The sequence below is a fragment of the Corvus hawaiiensis genome, chromosome 7 (genome assembly GCF_020740725.1).
Source record: "Corvus hawaiiensis isolate bCorHaw1 chromosome 7, bCorHaw1.pri.cur, whole genome shotgun sequence".
NCBI lineage: Eukaryota > Metazoa > Chordata > Aves > Passeriformes > Corvidae > Corvus > Corvus hawaiiensis.
Genome location: NC_063219.1, coordinates 32,729,751 through 32,754,738, shown reverse-complemented (window position 1 = coordinate 32,754,738; position 24,988 = coordinate 32,729,751). Strand labels below are relative to the sequence as shown.

At 38.6% G+C, this 24,988-nt stretch overlaps 1 protein-coding gene across 3 annotated transcripts in view; it reads left to right on the top strand.

Moving 5' to 3' along the window:
- Positions 1 to 24,988, top strand: part of DPP10 (dipeptidyl peptidase like 10) — a 451,512-nt gene that overhangs the window by 401,189 nt on the left and 25,335 nt on the right. For all 3 annotated transcript variants that reach the window (XM_048309457.1, XM_048309458.1, XM_048309456.1), the window contains exons 8-16: positions 4,558 to 4,678; positions 7,447 to 7,601; positions 10,079 to 10,176; positions 14,904 to 15,027; positions 17,167 to 17,205; positions 18,304 to 18,411; positions 21,825 to 21,916; positions 23,350 to 23,397; positions 24,071 to 24,192. In XM_048309457.1, coding sequence (XP_048165414.1) covers positions 4,558 to 4,678; positions 7,447 to 7,601; positions 10,079 to 10,176; positions 14,904 to 15,027; positions 17,167 to 17,205; positions 18,304 to 18,411; positions 21,825 to 21,916; positions 23,350 to 23,397; positions 24,071 to 24,192 — 907 coding nt within the window. The remainder of the gene's footprint in view (positions 1 to 4,557; positions 4,679 to 7,446; positions 7,602 to 10,078; positions 10,177 to 14,903; positions 15,028 to 17,166; positions 17,206 to 18,303; positions 18,412 to 21,824; positions 21,917 to 23,349; positions 23,398 to 24,070; positions 24,193 to 24,988) is intronic.

Genomic DNA, 24,988 nt, shown 5'->3' with positions numbered 1-24,988 from the left:
TGCAAACAGTAAATAAGTGTTTTGGAAGGAATTAATTTAGAAGAAGGTTTATGAAAAAATGGTTTAGAGGCTGCCAGATGTGGAAAATGAGAAGGATTAGTGCTGAGGTAGAACATTAGAGCAAGCTGGGCCTCAGATTCATCACAGTCAGTTGAAATAAATCTGATCATTTTCAAGAATTAATATGTCACTAATCCAAAACATTCTTGCAGGTGTTTTTCATTAATAGGAAAATACTTAATAAAATAATTACTGAAATTCGGTGGGGTTTTTCTCCATTTGGTTTAAGACTTGATGTGCAAAATCTCTAAGAAAGGAAAAAGTCAAATAAATTTGAAGGCAATAGATTTTAACATTTATCCCCATTTACAGCATTATTAGCTGAGAGCCTCAGCTAAAAATAGTTTTAAATTTTTTTAAGACTACTCTTGAAAGATGGGTAGAAAAGGTTAAAAAAAGCGTAATAATAATTTTCACATACAATAGCATATCCTGGTTCCACTTCATGCCTTTTTCAATTTATTTTCTTATCATCATACTTGAAAGCTGTGAAAGCATTTTGGGCACAAAGCCACTGATGTATTCTTGAAAATACCTGTCTGATACACAGTTAGCAACTCCTTTTTCAGCAGTTTGGGAAGATTCAGTAGTTGCAGTCAACATTTTAGTACTTGTGATGCAGTAAATAGCCCCAAGTGTATACTAAGGAAAGCCTTTTACTATTACTTGCTTCCATATACCTGAGTGGAGAGAGACTAGCAAGGGAAATTTTTGGTTTATGTGACATTGCTCAAAACACAATTTACAAAGTGATGAAGTATGTGCAGTCCCCATCCTGGAAACTTTTGGGCACATAGTTCTACTTGCTGAAGTCAGGTAAGGCACATGTGTTTACAAGACTGTGCTCCAAGGATTTGGTTTTGGTTTTTTTTGATCAGTTATTCTTATCCCAGGGTCATGATTTGTTATCTTCCTTGCAGTGCTTGAGAGTTTCAGTCTCATAGGAAAAGTAGCAGTCTGAGTTCTCTCCCAGTCACTTTCTTTCTCTTTCACTCAATTTTGAAAACCAAGTTGTGGCTCATAAATTCAACTTCCAGGTATTGTTGTACTGCAAGTAATCAGCAGGAGTAGCTGCCTCTTAAAAAATAAAAATTTTCATTGAGTCTCTGTGTTTTTGAAAAAAAAAGATTGGAGATACATTTTAGTGTAGCATAAAGTAGAACCATAAGGCTGCTTCATCAGAAAACTGGCCATGTTTAAAATGAGCAAGAAAGAGAAAAATATATGAAGAAAAGAAAAGGAACTTGGGTGTTGTGCAGGGAGGGGAGGGTTTGAGATTTAAGGACTTTCCTCTGGGGCTCGAGTTTTTTTGCATGTTTCAGCTGAGGAATAGTTCCATTTCTACTCTTACTTTGTGGGCTCTTGATAATTCACATAAAAGCAGTGTCTGTTTTCCTCCTAAAGCCACTTCACATTTGACACCACGTTTTGCTGCTGGCTGGTGTTGTGTGTGCAAACACAAGATGAAAACAAGCAGGAACTACTCACAATCTTGTGAACAGAATTAATTTCAAGTGGTGATGTGTTAAAATTTCAGTATTTTAGAGCTATATTTAAAGTACATTTGTATCATATAAGTATTGTACTGGGAAGAAGAATTCACAGTGAATCTGCCTTTTAGAATGCCTTTCTTGGCTGCAAACTGATGGGGGATTGGGCTCTGTGGCTACACAAAGTACTTGTGCTTAATTGAGTCCACTGCTTGCATTCACTGACAGGGGAGAGCCTCTCAGGCCATGACTAAGCCTTCACAGTAATGTCAGCACTCCTGTTACGCCTCTGCTGCCTGTTTTGCTGCAGAAATCAACATTTTAACTCCCAAGTCCTTATTTCCAAGAAGTGAATGGGTTAAATAGTTACAGATGAGCCCTTTGGCATGGTCAGGGATGGAGGGGAATGCAGCCCTGGCTGCAGGGGTCAGGCTCTGTCACTGTTAGGAAGGGTGCAGAGGCCATTCCTGTCGGTGCAAACAGCAGTCCAGGGGCTGCCTGTGGAAAGTGGCACCTCCTGAAATACAACAAATATTCGACATTGCAGATGAGATTTAACGACTAACCATAATGGTGAATCTTTCTAAAATGTTTTTACGGGCATGGGGATATTGATCTTTTGGAATGCTGCAGGCAGTGAGTGCAGAGCACCAACCCTAAATCGTCCATGTGCACTTACGGGCAGTGTAGTGGTGTTGAGGAACATGAATGGCTGTATTTCATAAATGTTCTGCAAAGGAACATAAATTCTTCCTTTTTAATGTTAAATTCAAGTAATCAGTGAGCTCAAGGCTTGCTAGGGAGAGAGTTGCAGTGTGACTTTGAAGTTTTTCAAGAACTTTAAAATGATCCAATAGGTACATTCAAGAAAAAAATTGGGGTTTGGAGCAGCTTTCAAAGTTGAAGGAACATGTGTCAGGAGTGATGAGGGAAGAAGGGAAACTTTGGATGATAGAGTAGACTAAGAAGATTGTTCAGAGGGTAACTGAGAACTGGTTGAGGATGGAGACAAAGCTGCTTTATTAAATGAATCAGGAATAAAGATGATGCAGCCACAATCAGTGGCACACCAGTGAGTATCCTTCAGAGATATTTACTTATGTGAGATCTGTCAAATGGAATTAGCAATGCCTGCTAAGTAGTAATAACAGGATTAAAAACCTTCTCAGGGTTCAGTCATAAAACAAGTAATTCTTAATCCTGTCCTTTGACTGGCACTGATCACTTTAAATGAAAGTTTTCATAGCAGAGACAAGACAATATGGGTACCTTCACCATTAAAAACAAACAGCCTGAAAAGGGGGGGAGAGAAGCAAAAATTATACTCCTGATCTTCAAAAATGAATTACATTGCTTTCATTTAATTGAAGAAGATTAAATAAAATAGAATCATTTGACCAAGTAGGCTTTTCTGGTAACCTCTTGAAAGCTGCTGTTTATATAAGAATAGATTGTCAGCTGTAAGAAGTTGCTTCATAGGAAGCAACAGTCATTAGAGTGGTTCACAACTCAGTCTACCTGTAATGCAATTACAATGTCTTGTAATTGCTCGTATTAATTTCTTTTACATTAGAAAAAAAAGTGCATTTTTACTGTGGAAATACACATTTACAGGAAGTTTTGTAGATATTATTTCAAAAGCTTGATACATCCAGAATTCTCTAATCCTCATTTTCTTCTGCTGTTGAGTCTGGGTGATACATCAGCTTCCCAGAAATTCTCTGTACCAGTATAAAGCTCAGTACATTTTGGATTATTCAAACTGGATTAACTGGTTTTGCTCCAGTTTTGAGCTCACCACTAAGCATTGAATGCTAACCATAAAGGACTTGCTTCCAGTTCCCAGTAATGGTTAAAATAATTTCATTGCTCATGGAATGAGAAAACCTCAGCTTTATTGCTTTCTGCAGCAGAAATCATGAAGTGGCTACTGTTAAAAATCATTAGTTTGGGGACTCATAGGGAAATCTATTTCAGATGGTAATTTAGAAGCAAAGGGAACAGCAGTAATAGTGATAATAAAACTTTGCTCTTTGGTTAGTATTTTCCCATAAGTCATTTGTTATAGAAGTGTGAGAGAATGATAAATGACCAGGCTTTTTAAATGGTCTTTGGTGGAAATACACTTCCTGTTACACTCCCTGAGACACTGTATATCAGTGGACAGTGCTGAAATGGTGTAACAAAAATTTCTGTGGCATTTGGCTTCTTTAGTCCTGTCAGCTGCATTTTCTCAGTGTGAATTGAGATGGTGCATAATTGTGCTGTTACTTTGATTTTTGTGTTAAGCTGTGGAAGTGCACACATGGCCATTCTAATTTACTGCACTTTGTCATGGAAGCTGGAGCTCAGCTTCACAAAAAGAGTGAATTTGATACCCTTTGCAACAAAGTGAGCAGGGAAAGAAAAGCAGAAAAGGCTGATGAGTGGCAGTGAAGAAGGTAAAAGGAGGATGAGGAGCCCAGACTTGAAGAATAAAGAGCATTTATATAGTACACTTGAGGTTAAACATTGGTGTGTCAGTCAGAAGTCGTCAGCAAGCTGAGAAAAGTTAACTGCAGGCTGCTCTTTGTTTTTGCTTCTCCTGTGTGTTCTGACACCATGATAAAAAGCTGTAACTTATATTTATGATGTATGTCCTTGCAGAAGTGTGTCTCATTTCACAGTTAGAAAACCAGATGAAAATTTCTTTATCTATTCAGCTGTTATAAAACTTGTCTCCTGTGTGATTTTGAGGAATGTAATAATATTTTTTAACATGAATAGAAATATTTCAACTGGAAAGACAATTTCAAAAGAAGGATTTGCTTGCCATAAGTATTAAAAGTTTGCTAAGTTTGTCCAAATTTATAATAGAATGGAATATGAAGACAATGTTGGTGGAAACTCATGCTGAATTATTCTGTAGACTGTTCTGAGCCTGAGGAAATTATGTATTCATTGCTGAACATTCATTTATATCTACCAAAATGTTGTTTTTTCTCTCCATCTCTCTTACCTCATCCAGATTTATATATTCGAAAATAACATCTACTATCAGCCTGATGTAAAGAGCAGCTCATTGCGCCTGACATCCTCAGGAAAAGAGGGAATTATTTTTAATGGAATTGCAGACTGGTTATACGAAGGTAAGCTGGACGAATCTATCTATTTATTAAAACAGATAAAAGGTCCTTGTACAGACCCAACAGCACAAATCTGCTCATTTCAGAAAATGCTGAGGTTGGGTTTGTTCCTTTCCCTTCTCATTTTCCTGCAAGATTGCCTTTGTATCTGTTCATTCTTTGTACTGGCTGCTGGTTTGCATAGAGCAGTGTTTTCTGAGAAAGAGGAATTCGCTTCCAACCAGAATGTAGCAAATGAACACTTGGTAGCATGTACAAGTGAGGAGGGAAAGGGCTCAGTTTGCTGCTTTTAGGGACAACAGTGATGACCCATTTACATTTTAAAAATCCGTGTAGAAGAGGGCACCCAAAAATGAGTGGGGGATAGCTCAGCCTGTCTTCCAAAGCCAGTACCACAGGATGTTCCCTCTGCACCCAAAATGCTTTTGACATAATGATAAATTTAAGAAAAACAAAATAAAAAAAGGGAGAAGATTATCTAGGTTGGTATAACAGCTTAAAATTAGTACACATTTCAGTTACTCTTTCTATGGGACTCATGTATTCTACAGATAAATAGCTTAGTGTTAAATACTCATTTTCCTGAGGTATAGAATTTCTTGTGTGAAGAGGTTTTTAGGAACGGTGCTAAGGCCATACAGCATGAAACTTCACCTTAAAAATGGTCTGTCCACACCTCTTGCAGTACTTATGAGCAAACACCTTGGGGTTTCTTTTAAATCTCTGCCCAAGTGAACTCTGAAGTTAGAATGGTAGTTTGCATCCCTCAGCTTGTTAGCTAACCAATCTCATAGTTGCCTGCTTCCAAGGTTTCCATTACTCTTTTGAAACGTTTTTATGTGGCAGCATATTTCAAAACAATATCTTAAAAATGGAATATCATTTTATATACACTTAATATTCTTGAAATCGAGCACAAAAGCAAGCAAATTGAAGAATTTAAGCAGATATAGCTCATTGAAGTTGATGTAGTATATCAACTTTGTGCTAAAAAGAAGTGAAGTTAATAAGAGTCACAGCCAGGAGAAGCAAAAGTTGTCCAGTTTGGGACCAGAAAGTTTCTGAAGTGTTGTGGGAGATGATCCCAAAGCCTTCCTCATGAAGCTTGTCCTAAAACCCTCTTTAAGTGACTTTGCTCATTATTTTCCAAGTTGTTTGATCCCTGGCCCAAGTGGCTGTTGCATTTCCTGACTTGCAGAGGACTCGCGGGGCTCCCAGGGTTGTGGGCAGGCAGTGAGCTCTTCTCACCTAGAAACCCCATGGAGGTCAGAGTGAAGGGGAATTCTCTCTGTACACCCTGGAGAGCCCCAATGTCTGTTGGCATGAGGGAGCACACTGCTCCTTTCCCATTAACCTAGAGCAGTGCTCCACTTTCAGCAGTTTTTTAATAGCATCAGAAGCTAAGCAGGGTGAACATTGTCCAGGTGAAGTTGAGAGATTTTCATTGAATCAAGCACTCTTCCTCCTTTGACCTCATTTGTTTTCTTTTATCATTTCATGAGATTGTTATTAGCATTTTACCTTACAAAGCATTTGGGAATAGCTTTTCTTTGTGTGAATAACCTTGGCTAAATGCAAACAGTAATATTTTAAAGCAAACACAATTGTGATTTTTGCTATCTGATATTCACCTTTCGTTCTCTGCTCTTCTCCTGTGTAAAAGGTTTTAGTTATCCAGCCAGGGAGAGAAGCATGACCCAGAATATATGACTTTGAATATAGGTCCCAGCTTCATTTTAGCTAACCTTAGATAATTCAACCCATTAAGCTGCTTCAGAGCCCTCAGAATCTGATTAACATCTTGGAGAGTCTCTGTTGACAATTTAAGTAGTTTTGTTAGGTAGGCTCTCCAATTAGCTATGCAGTCAGGTCTTTTCCCTTAGAACACCATTCTCAATTAGTTTTCCAGCCAAATTCTTCAGATTTAAATACAAAATCCTTACTAAGCAGGCCAAGGTATCAAATACATACCGAATCAGTCTTAAGTCTTTCCACAAGTGGAAGCAGAAGGCTTGTACAGGGTGGATTTGGAATTTCTCAGGAGCTGCTGTATTGGGATTCCAGGAGTTTGGGTGCTGTGTCTGTGGCTGTTTCTGGTTTGTTTCTTTTGACTGTGAAATACAATGACAATAAATGTAAGAAAACATTGAGTGACATTTTTGAGAAATGCTTTCATTTGGAAAGCAAATAAAATTTGGTTAAAAATAAAACTTGTTTGGATTTTCAAAAAGTTACCCTCCAGAAAAACGGAACTTCCCAAGAATTAAAGCTGTCCACTAGACTGAGACAGGAAAGTCAAAATATTGCACTCCAAAAATGATTACGTAAGATCACTGTGTGAGAATCTGCATGTTACCAGGTGCCACAACTCAGGGAAATCAGGTATACTGAAGTTCTATATTGAGAAGAAGAAAAAAATTGGCAATCCCAAAAAATACCCCAAATGCCCAAATTATTTAAAATTATTTAAAATTTAAGTAAACACATATACTGGAATTTAATAGAACTAAGCATATGACAGTAACAATCATCTTTCACATTTAGATAATTTACTGATATCAGTGGAAATACTCCTTTGAGGAAAATGGTTAAAGCTTGGTCCTTCAGTATTCCTTGTTACCCAACCACTCAACCCAGGATGATGTGAAATTACTGAAATTACAACAGACACATTTCAAGTTGGCACAGGGAGAGTAACTTGGTGCCAGCTGAATAAGCTGGACACTATGGGATAGTTTTTTTATGAACCCTAAGGAAATCTGGTTTTGCAGAGGAACTTCTTCATTCCCACATTGCCCACTGGTGGTCTCCAGACGGGGAAAGACTGGCCTTCCTGACTATAAATGACTCTCTGGTACCCAGCATGGTTATCCCCCGGTTCACAGGAGGTCTGTATCCAAAGGGAAAGCAGTATCCATATCCTAAGGTAAGATGAGTGGGAATGCCAACCCCACCTGCTCTTCTGTGTTCACTGAAAATATTCAGTCGTAAGGAAAGAGTGTCTCCAGACCGTAACAGAGGCTGGTTTTGTTCATGGTGCCCTTCAGGAAATAATAATTACTTTTTTTTTCAGTAGATTGTAACATCTTTTGCTGAAAAGAAGCTATCAGGTGAGGGGACAGCAGAGAAACTAATTTGAAGTCATTTCATCACTGATATTTGGCTTGGTAAAATGAATCCAGCACCTCAGAGAGAAGGGTAATGCATTTGAAGGACTGCATGACTGCATAGGAAAAAGATCCAGCCCCAGCTGCACTGGAGTCAGATGCTCTGTGTGCAGAGCACAGGGCAAGTTCCTTCACAGATACAGAGATCCCAGTAGATTGTGTTGTTATTAGTAAATGTGACAGACTGGCATTGAATAAGATAAGCCACTGCAATGTATTTTCATGGCCATCAAAAAGAGAAAGAAAAAAAAAAAAAAAAGAATTATCACTGTGTTTCCGAAGATTTAGAGAAGGGTTTTTGCATTTGTTTTAGAAAGTGAAAGAACAGCCCAGGCAGGAGTAATGCCTGAAATCACTTCTCATTTTCTGGGGATTTTCTGGTGAGATGCCTCCGGATCTGTTGTTTTGATATTCCAGCTGATCAGTTCATCCAGCCCTTGTGTGCAGTTTCCAAGTGTCTGGGTTCCTTTCTGGCAGGTCGACATATATGGTACTCCTTTGACATTTCAGGGGAAGTTTATTGAGGGCTTTAGAAAATATTCCTGTTACCCTGCTATTCCTGTGACTGTTTTTTGGTGATGAAGCTTTATTGTTGATGGTTGAACAGTTAGACTGTACCAGGTACTATGAAACAATAACATACATTATATAAATAGAGTTATTTGTGCTATGAAATAGTACTCTGAAATAATGAAACAACAGTAATTTTAGAGGTAGTTTATATACTTGCATTGGCAAAAGGCCTTGAGTGACAGAGCAAAGAAAAAAAAGGAATATTTTTAACTCAGCTTTGTAAATGAGAAAGGAGTAATTCTATTTCATTAGCAATTCAGCATAAAAGTGATACACAATACTACTTCAGTAATCTCATTAATGAAAAACATTATCTTTGTTTAATGTCTCCATTTAATACAAATTTAGCTACTCATTAAAGATCATTAATTGGTAATGAAGGTGGTGGTATAGCAACAGAGATTACAGAAAAGATTTTGTCTTTATTAAAGAGTGCAACCATCAGAGAAAATTATAACTAGGATTAAAAAATAAAACGAAACACACACGTTTTGTGAACACTGGAACGTGCTCATCTGTGTCTGTTTACATGTTATACACACAGACTCTATTCTCCCAAAGAAAAAAAAAGTCACTTTTTAAAACTTTTCTTTTTCCTAGCAGTGTTAAAAATACACAAATTCCACTTCCTTGTCCTCCATACCACGCAGAAATGAGTGGATACAGCATTCAGACTTTATTCTGAGATAAGCCCAATTTCTAAAATGAATTTGTGAGTGTATTTCAGCCTGTGAAGAGCCAAGTATACAACTTTGTTGTTTATTATGGTAAATCTGTAGAATCAGTGATTTTTACCTTTTCCTTCCAATATTAAACAGGAGTCAACCCCGTTGAGGAACACACTTCCTTTTTTTGTATCCCAGGGGTGTTACGTAGTGTAATTCCTGTGGCATGAAACAGAAACTTGGGGATGGCATGTCTAGGACAGGGATGTGGGACCAGTAGCATCTCCTTGCAGCCCTTCAGAGCCTCGCTTTTACCTCCATTGCTTTCCCTTCAACTCAGGAGCATCCCTTAGTAATGAGCCATGTTACAGGAGAAGGACGATTCCCACCTCCCTGTAGATCCTCAAGATTTATCAGACTCTTCCCAGTGGATATCTATCAAACTGCCATGTTATTCCCCATTAGCCACAAGAAGCATTTTGTTTCCCTTGGAGCTGGCCTGCCAAAGCAGCTGGCTCCTGATCCAGGCCAGAAATTGAGATTTTCGCTTAGCAAACAAGGGAAGACCGAGGGAAAATAGTAAAGAAAAAGAGAGGAGGAGGAGGAATGCTGTCTCAGAGGTAGTGCAGCTTTTCAGAAGGAACAATAGCATCTAAAAAAGGCTTTGCTGGAGGCTGGATTTACCTGCAGATTTAGGAACTGACTGTTTTGGCAGCTGACTTAACTGAACTGGGCAAAGCCACTTCTAGTGCTGGTCACTTGCTCTGCACAGGGAGGTCTGCCATCAGTAAAGGGTGGTGAGACAATCACTCAACACTTTGTATTTTTATCTGTGTGATTCATATGGTTGGGAAATTAATTTTTCAGATTTAATATACTTGAACTTTACTAACTTTTCATTATTATGAAGATACTGCATTATGTTAACGAGTGAGTCTGCTTATCTGTCACTGATTCAGTGCCTCTAAAACTCCTATTTATTTTTTTTTTTTCCAAAGGCAGGTCAAACAAACCCCACAGTAAAGCTGTTTGTAGTTAATCTGTATGGACCAGCACATACTCTGGAACTGATGCCACCTGACAGCTTTAAGTCAAGGTATATAATTTCATAGTTTTGAAGCTCTTGTTTGATTTAACCTAACTTGTCTCTTTGGCTAATCATTGCCCTTTTACATCAGCACACTTCTCTTTGACTGGAATGCACTCGATCTCAGTCCCCATGGCTGAACATAGTGATAAAATTAAATATGATTGTACTGCACTGATCTCCTGTTAGAAACCAAGGGGCTGGGATGTGCTCGTGTTTGATGTCTTTAAAAACTCCAGTTTATTAGAAATACATGGAATTAGGAAACCTAAGCTGTGGTTAGGGGGAGTGAACGCTGCCCTGCTTTCTGAGGTCGTTACTCATTCCCTCCCAGCCACTTCTTTCTGCGTTGCCAATTTGTTGCTTTCTGTTTCTGACATTGCAGAAGTGTCTTGCAGCTGCACAGAACAGAGAATCAGGGTGTTCCCTCAGTTAGAGAGAATTATTCTGAACTTCTCATTTGGTTTCTCATCCCAGCTAACAGGTGCAGTGAGGTGACAGAAGGTGAGGTGCCATGACACCGGATCACATAGGTTAAGAAAGGCAGAGCTGTGTTTTTCAGGAGAAACTTCTGCAAAACCCCTGAGCTGATTTAACATTTCCTCTGACTTTGAGGCTGAGGTGATGAGGTCTGGCTGCAACTGGTGACTCTCCTGCTAAAGTTACTGTGATAAACTGAGCCCCTTATTGCCTGTCCTTGCTTGAGATGCCTGAAATTTTTCTTTCAGGGCAAGAAAATTTTCATCCCTTCCTTTATGTGTATTCCATGGGTAGAATTGCCATCATCCTGATTCCATCCCTGTTGTGGTTTCAGAGCATAATACTGATGATCTTCTAGCCCTAAAATATTAAATAATAAAGGTAATAATAATAATAATAACAACAAAACAATAGTTTTTACCATCCAGATCTGGATGCTGTCTAAGGGCCAGAGAAGTGCCACATCCTCTTTTCACTCAGGGCATTTGCAGGTGGGGAATGGTGTAAGAAGGATTGGGAAGCACAAAGCTACCGCTTATTGAATGAGGGCTTTGGTGGATCAATGCCAGGTTTGTCCTTGCTGGGTCCCTCATGGACGGCTTAGGCGGCGCTCTGGCAGCACCCACGCGTGCACACAGTCTCACCTTGGCAGTGGTTGTGAACAGCCGCTCACACACCCAGTCTGTGCACGAACCAGAGACAGAGAGGAGAGAAGGGTTCTCTGCATGCAATTCTGAGGTGTCTAACAGCAACACCCCGAAGGGAACAGAGGCAAGAAAGAACAACAACCAAAAGCCCGCGCCGCCGGTTTTATCCCGAGAGCTCCCAAAGGCAGGCAGAGCATCCAAAACCAATGGTCTGAGGGCTCGGGGGCAGAGGCAAGGTTGAGTGGCATAACAGGGGCCAATGGGAGAAGGGATGGGAAAGGGAGAGGGCCAGTGACCAGCAGAATCTAGACAAAGGGAGAAATTTCTAGCACAGTGTTGTAGGGAGAGATCACTTTTAGGGTAACTTGGGGTTGTAAAGTGGACTTAGCCACTGCAACAACCTGTGGCTGAAAAAACCCCACCTCTGCGTATGTTATTCCAGTTCCTACAACCCCCCAAGTGTTTTATGGTAATTGCTCCCAAAACAATCAGGATGTTAACAGTGGCCACTTATTCACAACCATTACAAACAATCTTAGGCTGGTGTAGCTCTCTTCTACACAAATTGAGGTACTCTACTTTATTTCAGGAATAATTTATTGGTGAATTATGCCTTGCAATTATTGGTGTCACCTGGAATGCTTACTGATTGTGTTAGTAAGAGAAATTATTTTGAATGAGTTGAGCATTTTGGAGTATTTTTTTTCTATTGATGGACCACTGCTGAAAAACGATGAAATCTCTTGCTGCTTGCTAACCCTTCATTAATTTAAGCAGTGCTATAAGATCTGAAAGAGATTTCTTGCCATCAAGATCAGCATCTTCACTCTCCTTAATGGCGTTGAAGTTGTCCTTTAAGTGTCAGAAGGCGCAAAGAAGTTAAGTGAGAAAGCAATGTGTAAATCCCCAAGGAAAAAATAATCTTGTAGATGTTGTTCAGATGTTATGGTTTCACTTCAGGTTCTTCAGATTCATTCTGTTTCCCTGGCAGATGGAAAGTAATAGTAGATGCAAGTATGAATATTAGTATCTTAAAACTTATTTTGGCTTCTTGAAGCTGAAGCCAAATCTCTGGAGCATCTTTGACAGATTTTTCAGTTCTTGATATTGTTGTTGTTCAATTGAAATAATAATCATATTAAAAATTCTGGCTGGCTAGTGCATGAGAAGACTGAGTAAATCCGTTTGAACCTGGGGAAAAGAAGTTAGTTTCTTCATCATTTTAACCATTAAGGTATAATTTTCATGCTGTAAAAGGTAGAAAGATTGTATAATTGTGAGTCAGTTTTACTGTAAATTGTGCATCTGACTCAGGATTTCAGTAGCAGTCTCCACACTGGTTATCAACCCATATATGTTCATATATCAATAAATATAGAGGTATGAAAAACGTACTTTAAACAGGCTTTTCTAGTGTAGAAATCTTTGAAGTTTGTAATGGTTGGGAGATTTTTTTTTCTCCTTAAGTATTAGCTTTTTTAGTAAAAGTAGTAGCTGCCTTTAGCAGCCAATTTATTTCAGTGCCTTTCTAATCCATTTATTATTGAGTCATTAGTAAATAGGTCATGATTTCAGAATTAAATTGAATAGTTCATTATCAGGTATAGTTTTAAGGATCTTTCAGTGCAGAAGCATTTTAGAAATAGGTGTTATACAGGTCATAACCAACTGCTGTTACAGAGAGATTCACTCCTACACAGAAACCATAAATATGGGAAGGGAAGGGGAAAGGGAAGGGGAAAGAGGTTCTGTTAGTTATAACCACAAAAAGTAATATTCAAATTCTCAGCTTGTCACAAATTGTGTCTGGTGCAGGACCTCTGAAGACATAAAACTGTTTCCCTGATTTTTAGGGCATCTGGGAATTTGATGTAAGATTAAATAAATTCAATGAAAAAATAATTTTCTCCTTGTAGGGATCCTGTAAAGGTGCTTGGTAAGATTTCCCAAGTTTTGTTCAGGTTATTCTGATATAAAGATAGCAATAACACTTAGAAATTTTACTTCTGTTATGTAGAAAAATTTACCATCTACTGTGTACTGTTAATGCCACAATAAGACTGACAGACTTCCTGCAGATACGTTGTTGTATTTTATGCAATTACTGTTTCCCCCTTGGTGTTTCCATTCCATGTGTACAGTTGTGTTTTCTTCAGTGGCAAACAAGATTTAATATTTTGCTTCAGTCCCTTGTCCAGAATGCAATTAGTGTTTCCTCTTTAAAGTGGGGTTGTGAGGAAGCTTGAGGTGTGTACAATAGATTAATTGCAGAAGAGCCTGAGAAGCTTGGAGACACAAACTGATTGCTTTCCTGCTTGTGTCACCTGGTGTCGTGGTAGATCTTGTTTTACTTGTGGCATACATTTTTGCCCCTCAGTAAGACTAAACATTTGTTAAAACAAACAAACAAAAAAGGTAAATATTGGACTTGGAATACACTTGATACACTTGGAGTCCCCGTTTCTGTTTATCATTCTGGTATCCACATGTGAAAATAATCTTTTCTACTAGAAGTCACATATGAAAGCCATAGGAGGCTGTGCATGCTGGGTTGTTCAGGTATGTTCTGCCAACACAGCAGTGGGATGGGGCTGGGTGCAGCTGCAGTGAACTCCTGTCTCCTGCCTCTCCTGTGTGCAGCTTTGCTGCTGCTGCTGCTCAGCATCTTTGATCTAGTAAGGAGGCTTTTGAATGTATAATTAAAAGCCTGTTGTCAAAGAGTAATGAGATCTCTATCACTAATAGATTAAAAGCCTAATTATATTCAAGCTAAGCCCCTTGTTTTAAAGGGGGTCTGAGTTTCCAGGCAAGCTCACTCCACTGTTGCACATAACTCAGCTGGACTGTGAAAGCTGCCAGCTGCCACCAGCAGAGGAGTGAAGGAAATAGCTGGGCTGGGATGACAGACTGCAACAGGTCTTCCTCCCAACATCCCCACCCTGACAGCCCAGCAGGAATTTGGGAGGAGGCAGGCAAATCCTCCATGCCACGAGCCCAGGAAGCCTCATGTGCTTGGCCAGGGTTGTTGAGGGACAGACAATTTGGCCAATATTATGAGCTGTTTGTTAACACAGAAACAGGAACACACTGGTAGTGAGAGGGATTTCCCTTTTATCCAGAAGTTTTGTTATAAAATACTTGTTATTTGATAATTTTGAAGTGGGCTCTGGCTGCACTCTAATATTACAGAACTTCTTTTTTGTTTGGCAGTAAGACTGGATTCTTTTGCAAAAATATGCATCTTCTGAAGGTATTTGGTGTAGGAAAATACTGGCTTCTGTTGAAATTCAGTGCTTGTTTCTAAGCTGGCTGGAAAGTACACAGTTCATGTGTATTTGCAAGCATATGTTTCACAGTTGGTGAAGTTTGTGTATATATGCAGAAATTTCCCAGGGGAACATCACACTGAAGGACTGAGCCATCCCACTTGTAGGAACACAGATGCTGGGCATTTGGGGTTATTTTCTCCATCCCTCAGTGCTGGCACGGTCATGCAGTACAAATTCAGCATTCGAATGGACTGTATGTATGGGGGGGTTTTATTCCTGAATTCTAATCTGAAACATCAATGATCTGAACTTTTTTTTTTTCCCCACATGTTTTGCTTAGGGAATATTATATCACCATGGTGAAATGGGTAAGCAACACCAAGGCTGTGGTGAGATGGTTAAACAGAGCTCAGAATATCTCCATCCTTACAGTTTGTGAAACCACAACTGGGGCTTGTACCAGGGTAAGTTGTTTGGTTTTTTTTTCCCCCAAGGTCTCTTTTCAAGGTTTCTGCTGCATTTTGTTTTCATAATCAGAAACAGATTTTTGGAAATCAGTTTGCAGATGCAGTAGTTGCAAGCTGAATATAATTAGTCAACAGGGAGGAAATGGATGTGAGAAAATTCCAAATGTGGTGAAATGATTTCATGTAATTAGCAACTTTGAGTGACATTTTCAGAATTACTAAGCTTTGTTCATTCATTAGCTTCAGTGGAAACTGCAGTTGCTGAACATCGTGTACTTGGGATATAGCTAGAGCAGTGACAAGCTTGTCCTCTGACAGATATTTTCAGCTGACTGGTTTTTCCTCTCTCCTGCTGCAGTTTCATTTTAGATCTTTCTGTCTCTCACAACTTACATATACTTAAGGAAAAGGCGTAAAACTCTTATAGTTTCTTCAAATTTGATAGCAGACTCTAATAAATTTGGGAAAAAATAAATTGAAAGGCAACAGGGATGTTTCATTTTTTAATGTAAGCCAAGCTGAAATACATTTTTCTCTTTGAATCCAACCACATTCCACCCCTGGACCCAGACTCTGACTTCTGACACTCTTGCATTACATCTCTCCATTTTCACAGTCAATCTTGCATCTTGAATGCACTTGGCTGCTTTCCCATTCTGAGTCACAATCTCTTCCCAGAATCAGCTAAAAGTATAAATATTTTCTATACATGCTGATATCAGTACCAACAGATGCTCCAAAGCAGAGGGTATAATTTGGCAGTGTAAATGGTCATGAGTGATTAATGTTGGCCTCTGAGTCAAAAGGCTCCCATCAGTGTCTGCTACTGAAGTCAGTCATATTGGAGTGTTAGAAACTTTTTTCCAAGCTCATCTCCTTCTTTTGCTGCATACTGCAGGGTGCTTTTCCTGACTCAGAAACTATGAATAAATCCCCAAAATATGGATTAAGATTGTGACCCTGGAGATTTGGTTGCTTTTCACCTGGTCCCTGTGAGCCTTTTCTCTTTTTATTAAGAAAGTTGGTCCTGAACCACTGTGAGAGCTGCTTCTGAGAGGGAAACCTTTATGTGCTCCAAGGTCAATTGGACTTGTTTGAAGTAGGTATCCAGGGAGCTGTAATCCAGGACATAATGTAGAGGAGAGAGACTGAGAAGTCCCACTCCAGAATACTTAGAGTGCAGCAAAGGACATTTTTAGGAGGGTGAGGAAGGATAGTGATGCAGTCTCACCGTTGTGAGCACAGCTCAAGCCTGTCTCATCCTGGATGGTCCCTGCACTGCACCCTCTGGGATTAGGTGATGCTCTTGAAATCACTAATGGATGACGAAAGGCCTTATTGTGAGACTTTAGCATTGTATCAAACAATTTGATTTCAGCTGTTGTAAACCTTTTTTTTTTCCCATGGGATGCTGCACATGGCCTCAGTTTCAAAAAGGAATGTGTAAAACCAGCTGCTGCAATAGCTACAGATTCTCATTTTTCAGGCCCTATACGTATAGATTCTTCTACAGCTAATAAATTTTCATTACTTCACTGTGACTATGACAATTTGCAGCAGTTGATGTATATTATATATTCCTTTTTCCAGCAATGTGTGCATGATATTTGGTTGGTTTGGGTTTGTTTTTTTTTCAGATGGCATGATGTGAAATATGAGTATGAACAATAAAACCCAAGAATTTGTTTTTATTCTTTTTCTCATCACTAATGCCACTCCACAACCCATTAAAGCACAGGATTGTGATTTGAGAAGGTCTCACAATTTGAGCTTGATGCTGGCTGTTTGCCCAGTGTTGATGAAGGACCTAAAATATCCAGTTGTCAGATGATGCCTAGAGGTAAAAAACAAATGGAACTGCCTGTGTAAAGCTTCTTGATAGCTAATCAGAAAGGACTGAAATGGCATTCTTAGTTCCCCTGTGGTGTTCTACCAAAAACTCTGAATAAAGCAGCTGACTTTATAATTAAATTATCATTTGTTTCAATGCAAGTGCCAGCAAAGAGACGAGAAGATTGTAACACAGTAGACAAAAAACCCCCATGAAATATCTAGAGACCTTTTGCTGAATGTGGGAAATATTTTTTATCTATAGATATTCCATAAAAGCAATTTTATCCTTTTTTTTTATTTTAGAAGTATGAAATGCAGTCAGACCTGTGGCTTCCTAAACAGGTACAGTATAAATGCCATTTCCATGTGCATAATGTGTAATTGCTTCATTGTCATTTTTATTTAACTGTGTGTTATTTTATAAGCTAATAAAATCCTGAGGCACCTGTGAGGGTTTTGGAGGCAATATTCTCTTCAGTTTCTGGTCTGTCTGGACACAATTCAGTAAGCATTTAGATGAACAGCTGATTAACTACCTAAGTCTGGGATGGTTGAAGACAGACCAGATGAATCCCATTCCAGGCATGTCCTATTTGCTGTGATTTGTTTCTCATTTAAAAATGATCTCACAAAATTAAAGCTGAAGGAGTTCAGAGATTAGAGGTCATATGGGCTATAACTGGAATGAGAAAGTAAAATATTTCTAAATTCATACACAGAACAATATGTTTAACTAATATGTCAGCCAATTATTCCACTTCCATAGCTTCAGAAGGACTGTCCAATAACTGGATGAAACACATTCTATTTAAACTACATTTCAGGCTTCATTTTGCAATGTGCAAATGAGAAATCATTTTAACAAAAAACCCCTATGCTTTTATAGCAAGCCATTTTCATTTAACATTTCTGTGCAAAGTTAGACATGGAGAGATGGTATCACATCAGGCTACAATTTGTGGTAAGACCTTGATTCAGAGTATCACTTCAATGTGCTTATTTTTTTCATACAATTTTATCAAAATCAGTGGGTGTTAAACATGTACTTAATGAGTCCAAACCATTGAAACTTTTGTTCTCCTCCTCACCAGTAGGAGTTCTCTCTGTCATTATTTGTATGTCTCTAAAGGACAGTGTCCTGGAAAGTCCCCCTGCATTAGGAATGAGATTACCAGAGCTTTCATGGTGAGGCAGAGTTCTGCAAGGGCTGTAACCCATGCTTTAGGATGGGATTGCACTTGGCATGAACCCGTATTCAGCTTTAGCCACCACATCTTTGTTAAACTTAGTAGAACATACTTAAAACCCAAGGACTTTTTTCTTTAATTGACTTATGAGCACAGCAACTACCAAAACCAAGGAGACAAAAAAACTTGGGCTGATCTTTTGTTGGAAGTGTAATGGAAAATGTGCCAGCCTAACTCACTGTTGCGTTTGTAGAACGAAGAACCCGTTTTCTCCAAGGACGGCAGTAAGTTCTTCATGACTGTCCCGGTGAAGCAGGGTGGCCGGGGCGAGTTTCACCACATAGCCATGTTCAGTGTGCAGGTAAGGCTCTGCTTCAGGCTGCTTTTAATATTCTCCTGCTTATCTGGGACTTTTACTGAGGACACATGGCCCAGGGAAAGGCCTGCACTTCAGTTTAATCAGAGCACTTGTGTCATGGTCATTTGTCCTGTCCAGATCATCCCTCAGTGTAGTGGGACATATTTATAACTCCTTCCAGAATAAACATTAATATTACCTTCTCTATATACACTATACATGCATATTTTAAAATAATAAATAATTTTAAGTGTCTATTCAAATCTGCTCTTACACAAAAGAGTAAAGGGAGGCAATACCCAAATTTAAAATTTGTGTGAAAGTTGGGACACTTTTATTACCCTTTGCAACATTTTTCAGCGGCTTCCATTTCCCAGGGTCATTACTTTTTCCAAAGAAGAATCTGAAAGAAGATAAATCTGCAGTGTGACTTTGAAGGTCACCTGTATGAAGTTGTGATGAACTAATAAAGGAAATTATGCCCTGGAACGGAACACTCCAAGGCATCTATTTAAATCATCAGAGCATTAATCCAGGTGCTTTAACAGAGCCATATGACATAGGAGGGATTACCAAGGTACCCAAAACATCAAAATATCAGACTTGGTGCCAGGAAACTCTGTTACCTGCCTTTCTGACAGTGTTCTGGTATGAACATTATTAAGTCTGAAATATGTTCACTGCAGACAGAACAAGAACAAAAGAATTTTAATGAAAATTTAACCTGAAGAAGCAAGAACAAAGATACTCATTCACTAGAGTAAATATATCAAGAAAGAGTCAGTGAAGATAAAAGGGATCACAGACGTGTCAAATTCTATTTCCCAAAGAAAACAATAACTCAGATGACAGTCTGGTAAAGGTGTATTAATATAATAACCACATAGAAATTCACACCAGAGCAAAACCATTTAGTCAATCAAGTCTGATTTTGGTATCTTTCACAGTATGAATAAGTATCTTTAAAATACATGAAATAATAATGATCTAGATCTGAAAGTTCACTTGCAACATTCCCAAGGAGGTTACAGATACAATCAAATTTGCCTTAACCTTGTAGGCTTTGACATTTGTTGCTACAAAAAGCCCAGGAAACTTGATCCTAATTCAGGAAAATACTTAAGCAAAGATTAACCGCACTCCTATTCAGTAGGGTAATTAAATATGTGCCTAGTTTTAAACACATCTTTTAATTCCAGCAGAATAATTTTTGAAGTCAAGCTTATGTTTCAGAATTTAGTATTCTGTCCCTTTTAAGCAGAATTAGAGCCTTGGGTACTGCACAGCTCCAAAACTAAAAAATACTTCTATTTTGCCTGCCATCAGCATGAATGAACAAATCTGAATGGTATCACCAATGACAAATTTGGCTTTAAGCATGTAGCTGCTCCTGAGAAAAAGGAAATGTGATATCCCATGTATCAGCCATTATTCATCAGTAAGCAACATTCTGCGTGGTAACGGGGCTGATAGAGAGCAGTAAAGGGCAGGAAATGTGTTTATATGCTGTGTTTTACACACTGCATTAATCTGATCGTCCATTATTTCTAAAGCAAACATAGAGGCATAAAAAGTATATTAACCGTTGCCCATAAAGCCTTTGGTCACATTAGATGTTTGTCACACCTTGGGAGAGCCACAGCAGCACAGCCCTGCAGAATTTAAAGCAGTCAGCAGATCACCAGTGCCCAGATGGTCACAGCTTTTCCGTGATGGAGAAGGCTAACTCTGGAATTTGGCACTGGGATTCTCATTCTTTCTCTGTGCCGCTCAGACACCAGCCCACTTACAGAAATCAGCCTTGGTGTGCAGGAAAGTTAAAACACAGAACCAATGTGGAGTTGCAGGGATAAAGAAGTAAATTTTAATGGCTCACTTTAATCACTGATGCTAATTTCTCAATCTTACAACAAATGCTGGTCTTTCTCAGGCTGCATTTCTTTGCACTTTAGAAAAGCATGTGTCAATGGCACAAAGCAAGTTAGCAGAGGCATCTAATTAAATCTTCATGCAAGGAGAAGTTACTGTCTAAAAGGTTACTGTCTATCACAGTGGATTATTTACTGTCTGAATGTGGAGGGCTGGATGTGTGGTTTATTGTTTTCAAATGCTTTTAGTAACTTATGAAATATTTAAAAGAAACTAATCTCAAAGTAGGATTGAATCATGTCTTAGGTATCTAGACATTTCTTTCATGGAGTTTTGCAACTCTAGAAAGTCTATTTTTTTTCCAACCACAAAATAAGAATTATAAAGTAACTTTAATGGATCAAGGCGATAACTTCCTGCAAGCTTCATAAATTATGTATTATGGCTGTAACCTTGAAAAATAACCATGTTTATTAACACTTGGCTGGGCTTTTTATTGCTGATTCCTGTTAGATTCTATGATCTTAATATTTAAATATCTCTTTCAATAGTTGCAGCTTCTCTCTCTCTAGAGAAGAAATAGTCACTTACAATAAATCACTAATGTGTATTTTAATCATTCCTGGAGACAGCACTGAATATCAGACTCTTCCTGAACAGCGAGCCCTCATCATAAACATATGTACAGCACCTAGCACGATATCCTGGTTTCATTTGGTACTTGCAAGGCTTGTCATAAAGTTGCTACATCATTCTTTCCTTGTGGATCTGTTAGGAAACAGTTCAGTTCTAAGGGACTTGGTTCTGCCTTGCCAGCTCCCAGCATATTTTAGATGCATTCTTGAGCATTTTCTGCTTTTTAGTTATTGCTGCTGTTGATGTGGAGCTCAGGGTACAGTTCAGAAATACATGGATTAAAAAAAAAAGCCAACCTTTTTGCCTTTATGACTTCTTGTAGGCCTTGTAACCACTGAGTATCACCTCTGTAATATCACCCCTTTTCTTTACAAAGTTTGTCTTGAATTTGAAAACTAAGAATTTGTATATCCAGACCAAGCATAATAACCCTAATACAGAAAAAAACCACATAGAGTATGTCCAAGCTGTGAGGGTTGAAGTTTTAATCTTCAGTAGCCTAAGCCACGATTTTACCTTTTGTACTAGGAAACACCCTCAGATGAGCTTCTCACTTCAGGTTTTGTTGTTTTTAACCCATGTCTGATGAGGAGTCTGGTGCAACTTCCAGCTGAAGAGTTGGTTTTACCTGCATTGCATCCTGACTTCTATTGTTTGTTGACATGTGGGCAACTGAAAGAAAAATTTCGCTGAAAACCGAGATTATTTTAATGACTTTGATAGGCTTATACATGGGAGGGAAAGGATAAGTGAAGTTCAGGCCTGTCAAAATGTGAGGTTTGTGGTTTAAAGATGTCACGTTGTATATTAAAGTTTAAAAAGCTGTAATCAATAATGACGTGTGCAGGCAGTCCTGCTAGGCAAAGAAAAATGTAGCAAGGTGAAAGTTAATGTTTTCCATCTCTCTCCAGGCTAAAAGTGAACAAATCGGTGTGAGACACCTGACATCGGGGAACTGGGAAGTTATCAAAATCCTGGCATATGATGAAAATACTCAGAAGATGTAAGCACTGTTCTCTTTATTTATAAAAATGTTCAAGTATTAAAGTTGAATCCATTTAACTCAAAATTGAACAATATTTCTTTCATTTTTGAGCATTACCGTAACTTTGACACACCTGAGTACAGTACATAAAGTGCAGCTGTAAGACAATTCATCTGCCATTCTTTTCCTGAATGCTTTTTTGTGCAGAAGGAAAGAAGCACACCATGGTACCACTTGACTCTGTATTTTTCTGTGTAAAAGGAATCAACACAGTGCAGCAGTAATAACATTTTGGTAACTTCTTTCCTGGAATCTGGATAAGAAGTCACAGTAAATTTTGAGTACTTGATAAAACAGCGCACTTTTACTGCATGAGGTCTCAGAGTTTTGGGGATCTGATCCAACTTCATAAATTCAAATTATTTTTAGAGGTTGTCAGAATTCCCGATTCTCACGCAGCCCACTCACAGAGAAATCTTTCCCAAGCCCATCTTAGTGACAGAACGGAAGGAAATGCAGCACATATTTGGTGCTTTTGGAGAGGAGTATAGGAATAAAATGTTTGAAGACTCCACCTGACTTCAGTGGATCTTGCTTAATTTTCACATTATCTGTCCATGACAAAAAATATACAAGCATGTCTAATTCTCATTTGCTTTAAAATAAGTGATATTTGAGCAGGAAGTTTTTTGAAGCTGCAATAACTCCCATGTTCTCATTGTCACTGGAGAAAACCCTTTTTTGATGACTCTTACTGTCGGTTTTGAAAATCCATCTGTAGAGAATTTCCTGGTACTTCTGCAAGGCCCACGGGAAAAAAATGAGGTCTGATTGCACTCAGGCTGCAGAGAGCTGACAGATTGCACTTGGGCTGTCCCAGCTACTTGAGAGGATTGCTTTGCCCTCCTTCTGCCTATCAAGCAGAAACTTTGTGGGGATCTCCTCAGGGAAACACCAAGGGCTTGTCTTGGTATTCTTGCAAAGTCTCTTTCCGCTATGAAAATAGGTTGGTTTACAGCTCAAAAAGGCTTTCAGATCTCATAAGACTTATTGTAATATATGACATAATTTCATTGTGACCTTTGTCTACTACTTGGATTTATATTGCAAACTCTTGGAGTGAAGCAGAAACTTTTGTATTTTTAGTATGCAGAGAGGTGTCCTGGTTGCTACTGGAGCTCCTGGGCATGACAGGAATTAAAACCATGAAATCCTGTTTTCATCACTGTTTTAATAGGAAATTTTATAGCTTCTGAAATAACTAATCTGTATATTGGACCTAAATTTGATCTTGGAACTTAGGTTTATATATAAGTATTTGATCTTCAGGGATATTTCTGAATTTTTAATTTTTAAAAATGTTATTTATGGTGTCTCTCACTTCTCTAAGCACTACCCAAATCAGACAGTTTACCAAACTGAGTTTAACTTTTTTCCTCTTTTGGGCACAGTTATTTCTTAAGCACTGAAGATTCCCCAAGAGGAAGACAGCTGCACAGGTAAGAAGTACATGGGGCTGTGTTATCAGCTTCTTCATCCCAAGACTTAAGTAATATGCTTGGGTAATCATTTATATTGTATAAAAATTAGTATGCTTGAGCTGTAACAAGGAAAGAATCATAGCTTTTCAAAATTAAAATTGCCAGTGTTTTCCATTTTCTAAAAAATGTAAAAATTTGTAACACAAAACGTTTTTACCACTTAAGTCTTCACTAGTCCTTTATCAGCATCTAAAAAGTTAAACCTAAATACAAGCATTTAACATGATTGTGTTTTAAAAGTGATCAAAGTTTTCTAAATAAAAATATCCGTAGGGTTTAATCATGTAACTTAAAGTGTGGGGGCAAAGCACCTCACCTCATTCTCAGTGCCTAAACCTGAGGTTAGTGAGGTTTTCATGGTGTCCTACTGATGCTGTTCCCCACAGCACTGTGAGTTATTGCAGTGCCAGTGGTGCTTTGGGCAGCTTTTGGATCATGTCCACGTTGCCCAGTTTATGGAACAGCAGCCCAGTGAGTTTTCTGGAAACTGTTTGCATCAGGCACAAAAGGAGCCAGTGGTATTTTGGCAAGTTTGGGGGTTAAAACAAATTCTGTCATTCTGATGAGCTAATTCTTGGTTTATTGTATTTTATTCCAATGTAAAATGTTTCTGATCATTTCTTTCTCGCAGTGTATCAACAGTGGGGTCATTGAATCGTCAGTGTCTCTCGTGTAACTTCTTGAAAGAGCAGTGCACGTACTTCAGTGCAAAGTTCAGCCCCATGAACAGGCATTTTCTCCTGCACTGTAAAGGTAAGTCAAATTCATGGGGTGTAATGCTGTTTGCTTCTGAATTAATGTATTCCCTTGAGAAGGGCATTAGGCTGGAGTCTAACATTTAGCTCAGCAGTGGATTACTCAAAGTTCTGTACAGAGCCTATTCCAAGACTGCAAGTAAAGATGTTCTGTGAAACAGCTAAATAACGAGTGATGTTAGAAAGCCACTCCAATCCTGACCTTCCTGTACAAGTAAAGGACATCAACTTAAATTCATCCTAAATAAAATCCTTCACCAAAAAATTTGGAATTTTGGTGATAATCCTGTGGGGTTTTTCGTAACAGCTTCATTATTTTATGTATTGGGATTGATCTTGTGCAACTACACCTAGTTAAAAAATGAGGGCCTGTGTTCTGTAGCAGTGTTTGTACACGTGGATGTGCAGTGTATCTATACTCCCCCATATGTATGTGTATGTATGTATCTACCAAAAAGCAGCTCTGGTTTAATCCCCAAAGACAGATCCTCTATATCAATACAATTGTAATAAATAACTCACTGTGTTTTACAGTTACCTGCCTTCCAGTAGCACTAAATGGCAGCATTTGGCTTCAGAATTTCTGTATAAACAAAGAAATAGAACCATCCCACACAGAGAAATTTATAACCTACACACAGGAAATAAACACTGGTGTATAAGTGATAAAAAAGGTTCAGAAAAGCATGAGAGAATCAATAATAAAGCACTTAGGTAGACCTGTTGTCCTTGAAACTTGCAAACTTTTAGACACCATCCCCCCAGTATTTTTGCATAGCTGAGGTCAGAGTGCA